Source organism: Otolemur garnettii, unplaced genomic scaffold (assembly GCF_000181295.1).
Source record: "Otolemur garnettii isolate 467f Iridium unplaced genomic scaffold, OtoGar3 scaffold00032, whole genome shotgun sequence".
In the NCBI taxonomy this organism is placed as follows: Eukaryota; Metazoa; Chordata; class Mammalia; order Primates; family Galagidae; genus Otolemur; species Otolemur garnettii.
The window spans coordinates 11883118-11891126 of NW_003852427.1; the positions used below are offsets into that span (position 1 = coordinate 11883118).

At 39.1% G+C, this 8009-nt stretch overlaps 1 protein-coding gene across 1 annotated transcript in view; it reads right to left on the reverse strand.

Annotated features, from left to right (window-relative positions):
• The window catches only part of XRN1 (5'-3' exoribonuclease 1), a 132774-nt gene that overhangs the window by 8056 nt on the left and 116709 nt on the right, over window positions 1–8009 (reverse strand). Inside the window, exons 37-38 of the mRNA XM_023512996.1 lie at window positions 3701–3814; window positions 3502–3604 (exon numbers count right to left, since the gene is read on the reverse strand). Of these exons, the coding sequence (XP_023368764.1) occupies window positions 3502–3604; window positions 3701–3814 (217 nt within the window). The remainder of the gene's footprint in view (window positions 1–3501; window positions 3605–3700; window positions 3815–8009) is intronic.

Consider the following 8009-nt stretch of genomic DNA (forward strand, 5'->3'; position numbering starts at 1 on the left):
CCACAGGCACCTGCCACAACACCTTGCCATTTTTTGGTTGCAGCCGTCATTGTTGTTTGGTGGGCCCAGGCTGGATTCGAACTCGCCACCTTAGGTGTATGTGGCTGGCACCTTAGCCACTTGAGCCACAGGTGCCAAGCCGATGCCTGACTATTTTTGCTGCAGCTGTCATCGTTGTTTTAGCTGGCCCAGGCTGGGTTTGAACCTGCCAGCCTTGGTGTATGTGGCTGGTGCTGTAACCACTGTGCTATAGGCGCTGAACCTGACCTAACTTTCATAGATTGGACATGCACTACATGTGGCTAGTTCCTTCAGTTGACCACCTCTATTATGTTCTTTTTTTTGAGGGGGGGGGGACAGAATCTCACTTTTTGCCCTCAGTACAGGGCTGTGATGTCATAGTTCATAGCAACCTCAAACTCTTGGGCTCAAGCAATTCTCTTGTCTCAGCTTCTGGAGTAGCTGGGACAACAGATGCCCGCCACAACTCTCTGCTCTTTTTAGACAGGTCTTGCTCTTGCTCAGGGCTGGTCACAAACCTGCGAGTTCAGGTAATACATCTCCCTTGGCCTCCCAGAATGCTAGGATATAGGCCTGAGCCACCTTGCCAGGGCTAACCACCTCTATATTTGACCAGTGTTTTACAATCTCTTTTTTGTTTTTTTTGAGGCAGAGTCTATGTTGCCCTGGGTAGAGTGCTGTGGCGTCACAGCTCACAGCAACCTCCAACTCTTGGGCTTAAGTGATTCTCTTGCCTCAGCCTCTCAAGTAGCTGAGGCTACAGGCACCTACCACAATGACCGACTATTTTTTGTTGTTTAGCAAGTCCAGGCTGGTTTCCAACCCGTCAGCAGTGGTATATGTGGCTGGCGCCCTAAACACTGAGCTGTGGGCGCCAAACCTTACAGTCCCTTGGGTGGTCAACTTTAGAGGTTCTAACCTATTATACTAAAAAATGTTTTCTTTCTTTCCTTTTTTAAATTAAATCATAGTTGTGTACACTGATACTTTTATGAGGTACAGTGTATTGTTTCCATATACAATTTGAAATACTTTCATCCAATTGGCCAACATAGCCTTCATATCATTCTCATAGTTGTTGTGTTAAGACATTTATATTCCACATTTAGAAAGATTCACATGTACCCTTATAGGATAAATCATAGGCATGATCCCAGCAATCATCCTCCCTCCACCCATCCTCCCCCTCCCCTAAAAAATGTTTTCAACATAAAACAGCAGCTACTTGTTCCAGTACAGGTTTATCTGCGTTAGTTTATTTCTACATTGTTCGATAATTTGCTTATGTTACTAGTGATTAATCGATTTGAAGCATTTTTAGATCTAATGACTTCCTTTTAAGACAGATCACAATTCAGTTCTTTTACATTACCCCTCTTTACTTGCCTTGTCCCCCTAATGTAAGAATATTACAACATTTGTCTAAATACGTAAACCGTATCATGGCATGTGACTGTATTTCTGCGGAGCTAAACAGGATACTGTGTTTATGTTTCTTTTCTTGTAAAACTTTTTCTTATTTTTTAGAGACAGAGTCTTGCTTTGTTACCCAAGCTGGAGTGCAGTGGCTGGATCATAGCTCAGTGTAACCTTGAACTCCTGGAATCAAGTGATTCTACTGTTCGGCCTCCCAAACTGCTGGATTATATACAGGCTTGAACTACCACACCTGGCCAAAGCTTTTTATTTTATTTTTTTTGAGACAGAGCCTCAAGCTATTCCCCTGGGTAGAGTGCCGTAGCATCACAGCTCATAGCAACCTCCAACTTCTGGGCTCAAGCGAGTCTCCTGCCTCCGCCTCCCATTCAGCTGGGACTACAGGCGCCCACCACAACACCTGGCTATTTTTCAGTTGCAGCTGTCATTGTTGTTTTGGTGGGCCCAGGCTGGATTCGAACCCGCCAGCTCAGGTGTGTATGTGGCTGGCGTCTTAGCCACTTGAACCACAGGTCCTGAGCCCCGGCTATACTTTAGTTGTTGCAGTTGTCATTGTTATTTAGCTGGCCTGGGCCAGGTTTGAACCCACCAGCCCTGGTGTATGTGGCCAGTGCCCTAAACACTGAGCTACAGGCAATGAGCGAAGTTTTTGTATTTTTAATAGAGTCAGGGTCTCCCCGTTGCTCAGGCTGGTCTCCTACTTCTGAGCTCAAGCAACCCACCTGCATTAGCCTCCGAGAGTGCTAAGATTATAGGCATGAGCCATCGCTCCCAAGTGTGTACTTATCCTTAATGTTTTTCCAATGGTTTGGCCATAGAGAGAAATCTAACATGAAACTCATTTTACTTCTGGATTTTGAGGCAGTCAGTACTTTCTAGTATCTAGGCATTGTTAAATAGTACAATGCCATTTTGATTCTCTATCTTTTATATGTACTATATATTTTCCCTTGTCTCTGAAGCTTTTAGGACCCTTTATTTATCACTGGTATTCTGAATTTCAAGATAATCTGAGTCTTTTTTTTATTCATTGCACAAACAAATCATGCAGTAGCCATTTCAGTTTAGAAATGCATATCCTTTAGTTCTAGGAAACTCTTATTTCTTTGATACTTTTTTCCTTTCCATTATCTCAGTTTGTTTTTTGTAAAACTCCAATAAGATGGGCACTGGATCTGGATCTTTGTTCTTTCTTTCTTTTCTTGCTTTTTTGTTTTTACTCTTTGAGACAGACACAATCTGCTCATCAGCTCAGCTCACTGTAACCTCTTCTATAGGAACTTTAGTTTGTAGCTTAACCGTGCTCTACCAAATTGGTTACTTCTTTGTTTTCTCATCACAAACTCTGTTTAAATCTCTAATCTGGTGCTATTTCTTCTCCTAGCTCTTTGTCCTTGCAGGTATACACTTTTTAAATCCTTTATTTTTCAGTTTAATGGAATTAGAGGAAAAGAGGCAAATTTAATCAGTATTATTAACCTTTCTATTATTTATAGTAAGAATAAAGTAGAGTTCCTAGACTATTGCAGCCTCAGAAAAGTAATTTTCTAAATTTAAATTACTGGTTTTAAAACAATAATTAAGATATAATGAAGCCAACTGGTATCAGGAAGAAGGCTGAGTGATCAAAGAAATGTCTAATGAACTTAAGACTTAGGATAATAAAATTATAAAATATTAGTATCAAAGAGATCCTGGACACAGCATACTACAAATACAAAAATAAGAATCCCAAAGAAGTCACATGATGTACATATTGCCTGTGTTTTTGATGTCTCACTTAAACCCAAATTCATCTGTTGGCACCTACTGGGGAATAAGGCCCCCCACTACAAAGAAATTCCTTACTACTCAAGCCATACCAGAGGCTGCAGGAGGATGAATCTGCAAGCCTTAGCTTTAGGCTAATTCTTACAATTTCTTCTTATATTCCTAGACATCTGAATATTTTTTTTTATTTTTTTAAAATTATGCTTTTCAAAAGAACTTACTAAAAATAATAATAATTCAATGTCAAATACTTAGAAAAGCAAAATATCTTACCAGTAGTTTGGGGGAAAACTGGAGTAATGCTTCTGGGTGATATGGCAGAAGGATAATTTGTAAACACTGGTGGAGGCAAAGGGAAATTCACTCCTAATGAGCCCTATGGAAATATTTAAAAGTTATTAAGAAAATGTAACAAAAACTATTTATGGAGACTAATTTAAAATTTAATAGAGAAATCATAGACAGTTCTTACCAATTGTTGTAAAGCAAAAAGTGCAGCTTTCTCCTTGGCTTCATTTTCAGAGTGGCACTGTGGTCCATGTACCAGTAAGCCATTAGATAATTTTACCTGGCAAACAGTCATTGTCTAAAAAAAAAAGAATGTAGATGTTTATGAAGGTATCTATCTAGGAAGTTGGCCTCTTCCCCCAAAGTTTAGTCTAAACAAGCAAAATAATTTCATTTGATGTTCTGAAAAAGTGAATTCAAGAATTAAAAAATGGACTGTTTAAGTTTTAGGTTAAGCAAAATTTGAGACTTATTGCTCCATCTTTTTTTTTTTTTGGAGACAAGAGTTTCACTCAGTTGCCATGGGGTTGAGTGCCACAGCATCATAGCTTACAGCAACCCCAAACTCTTGGGCTCAAGTGATCCCCTTGCCTCCAGAGTAGCTGGGACTACAGGCACCCAAAACAAAGACCAGCTATTTTTTAGAGATGGGGTCTCACTCTTGTTCAGGCTGGTCTTGAACTCCTGAGCTCAAGCAATCCACCCGCCTTGACCTCCCAGAGTGCTGGGATTACAGGCATGAGCCATCAGGCCTGGCTGTTGGCTCCATCTTTTATAAATGGAGCTTACAATGTTTATAAAATAAAATGCTCTCTACACTGGCTGAAGAAGCATCCTGATGCAAATAAATGACTGCAAAACTTTTTTCTGTGTTTCATACATATAGTTTATTGGAACCCAGGCACATTCATTCTTTTTTTTTTTTTTTTTAATTGAATGGTAACTATGTACATTAATGCACTTCTGGGGTACAGTGTGGGGTTTTCACACACAATCCGAAACACTTCCATCAAACTGGTTAACATAGCCTTCGTGTCATTTTCTTAGTTATTATTTTAAAACGTTCACATTCTGTGAACAAAGATTCACTTGTACCCTTGTAAAATAAACCTCAGAAGTGATCCCTCCAATCCCCATCCCTTCACCCTTCCAGTATTCTGGCACATTCATTCTTAAGATACTTCCACATTATAACTGTAAAGTTAAGAAGTTGTGATAGAGTACATATGGCTCACAAGACCATATTTACTCTCTTTATAGAAAAAATGTGTTGATTCAGGCTTTATACCATCCTCTAATTAGCAGATATTTGCTAATATGAATTAATTGCCAAAATCTGAAAGAATCAGAGGTTCTGACTGATTTTATATTCATATTTATAGTTTATTTTTTTGAGACAGAGTCTTACTATGTCGCCCTTGGTAGAGGGCTGTGGCGTCATAACTCATAGCAACCTCCAACTCTTGGGCTCAAGCAATTCTCTTGCCTCAGCCTCCCAAGTAGCTGGGACTACAGGCACCTGTCACAATGCCCACCCATTTTTTTTTTGGTTGCAGTTATCCCTGTTGATTTTAGCTGGCCTGGGCTGGGCTCAAACCTGCCAGCCTCAGTGTATGTGGCTGGTACCCTACCCACTCAGCTACAGGTGCCGCCTATAGTTTAATTTTTTTATAGTTTTACAAAAAAATTAAAAAAATACTCTGTTTGTTCAAAAGGTAGATATTTTTATATATTAGTTTACCCTGTTATTTTCTCCAATTTCTTATTGTGATAAAATATACATAACATAAAATTTATCATTTTCATCATGCTAAAGTGGTTTAGCAATATATTCATAGTTTTATACACCATTACCACCATCCATTTCCATTACTTTCTTCATCTTACAAAACTGAAATTCTATACCAGTGCTGTTTTTTTTTTATATATATATATTTTTATTTAGAGACAGAGTTTTATTTTATCGCCCTCAGTATGTCACTATCACATCACAGCTCACAGCAAGCTCCAACTCCTGGGCTTAGGCGATTCTCTTGCCTCAGCCTCCCAAGTAGCTGGGACTACAGGTGCATGCCACAATGCCCGGCTATCTTTTTGTTTGCACTTTGTCTAGGGCTGAGTTTGAACCTGCTACCCTCAGTATATGGGGCCGGTGCCCTACCCACCGAGCCATAGGAGCTGCCTGATACCAATGTTTTTCAACGTTTTTAATCTCACAGCACACTTGAACCTATAGTTAAACTTTGAGGTGCACTTAAATTACATTGATCAAAAAGAAAGAAGTGAAAAAAAGAATATACTTAACTATGCTTTGAACGTCTTTCAAAAATAATAATCTTTAAAAATTTTTTCAGCACATCGACAATCCTTTCATGGACTACACCATGGTACACTGGTTGAAAATCATTGCTCTATATCCACTGCTCTATATCCACTTATAGTGATTATAAGCACTAATCACTGCTCTATATCCACTGCTCTATATCAAGACCAGCCTGAGCAAGAGCGAGACCCTGTCTCTAAAAAATAGCTGGTCTTTGTTTTGGGTGCCTGTAGTCCCAGCTACTCTGGAGGCAAGGGGATCACTTGAGCCCAAGAGTCTGGAGTTGCTGTAAGCTATGATGCTATGGCACTCAACCCCATGGCAACTGAGTGATATAGAGTTTGAGGTTGCTGTGAGCTGTGATGCCATTGCACTCTACCAAGAAAAACATAGTGAGACTCTGTCTCGAGGAAAAAAAGAAACCACTCCATTACAGTAGAACCTCTGTAGTTGATCACCTTCCTATACTGACCACCTCCTTGAGTTAACCTAATGTTCACAGACCAGACATGTGTATGTATGTAAGAGTACGGCAGGCCTAGTTCCTTATGTTGACCACTGCTGTGTGTTGACTGCTTTGTTATAGTCTCTTGGGTGTTAACTTTTAGAAAGGTTCTACTGTATATGCGAAGGTTTATTTCTGGGCTTTTTATTCTATTCCGGGATTGTGATAGGGATTGCATTGCTCTGGGTAGTACTGAAATCTTAATAATATTAAGTCGTCAATTAGTGAAGGCAGGATGTCTCCCTATTTATGTCTTTTTAAATTTCTTCAGCAACATTTTGTAATTTTTAGTGTACAACCTTTTAACTCCTTCATTAAGTTTGTTCCTAAGTATTTTATTCCTTTTGATGTTTTTGTAAGTGAAATTGCCTTAATTTCTTTTTACAGATTGTTCATTACTGGTGATAAAAATACAATTTTTATGTGTTAAGTTTAATTTTGTATTCTGCAACTTTGCTGCATTTGTCTATTAATTCTTTTTTTTTTTTTTTTTTTTTGAGACAGAGTCTCACTTTGACACCCTTGGTAGAGTGCCATGGCATCATAGCTCACAGCAACCTCACAGGCTCAAGCAATTCTTTTGTTTTAGCCTCCCAAGTAGCTGGGACTACAAGGTTCCTGCCACAATGCCCAGCTTATTTTAGAGACAGGTCTCACTGTTGCTGGTCTTGAACTCCTGGGCTCAAGCAATCCACCTGCCTTGGCGTTCCAGAGTGCTAGGATTACAGTCATGAGTTACCTAGGCCACCCTGTTTATCAGCTGTGTTTTTGTAGACTCTAGGGTTTTCTACATATAAGATCATATCATCTACAGACATAATTTTACTTTTTCTTTTATGATTTGGATGTCTTTTATTTACTTATTTTTGCCTAATTGCTCTGGCCAGAAACCCCAGTACTATGTTGAAAAGAAGTGGTAAAACAGGTATCCTGGGTTTGTTCCTAATCTTAGAAGAAACTGCTTTCTACTTTAGGTGCAAATGTCTCAAGAATTTAGAGGTAAAGAGGATAAGACATAAAACACCTTTCCTGTAGCCAGTAGATTTCCTAAGTGCAATTTGGGGACCCCTGCAGATCTCTGAACCCCTTCCTGGGGGTCACTGAGATAAAAACTACTTTCCCAAGAATAGGATGCTATTTGCTCTTTTTCTCATTGCCTGTTCTCATTTCTCATTTTCTTACAAGTATATAGAAGACAGAAAGTTTTTTGATATGGTTTCACATTTCATTTTGCAACTCACCTTAAAGAGAATACCAGTTAAACCAAAGTAAAAATTCCCATCAGAATGGGAAAAGATATTTGCACGTTATGAATTGGACAAAAGCTTGATAACGAGAATCTATAGAGAGCTCAAATTAAGTAACAACAACAAAAAAGCCCCAAATCCCTTATATCAATGGGCAAGTGAGATGAATAGAATCTTCTCTAAAGAAGACAGACATATGGCTAACAAGCATATGAAAAAATGCTCATCATCCCTTATTATCAGAGAAAAGCAAACAAAAGCATCCTGAGATAACACTCCCCAATGAGAATGGCCCACATCATAGAGAGTCAAAGCTGCAGATGCTGGCATGGATGTGGAGAGAAGGGAAAACTTTTACACTGCTGGTGGGACAATCCTTTTGGAAGGAAGTATGGAGAATTCTTTTTTTTTTTTTTTT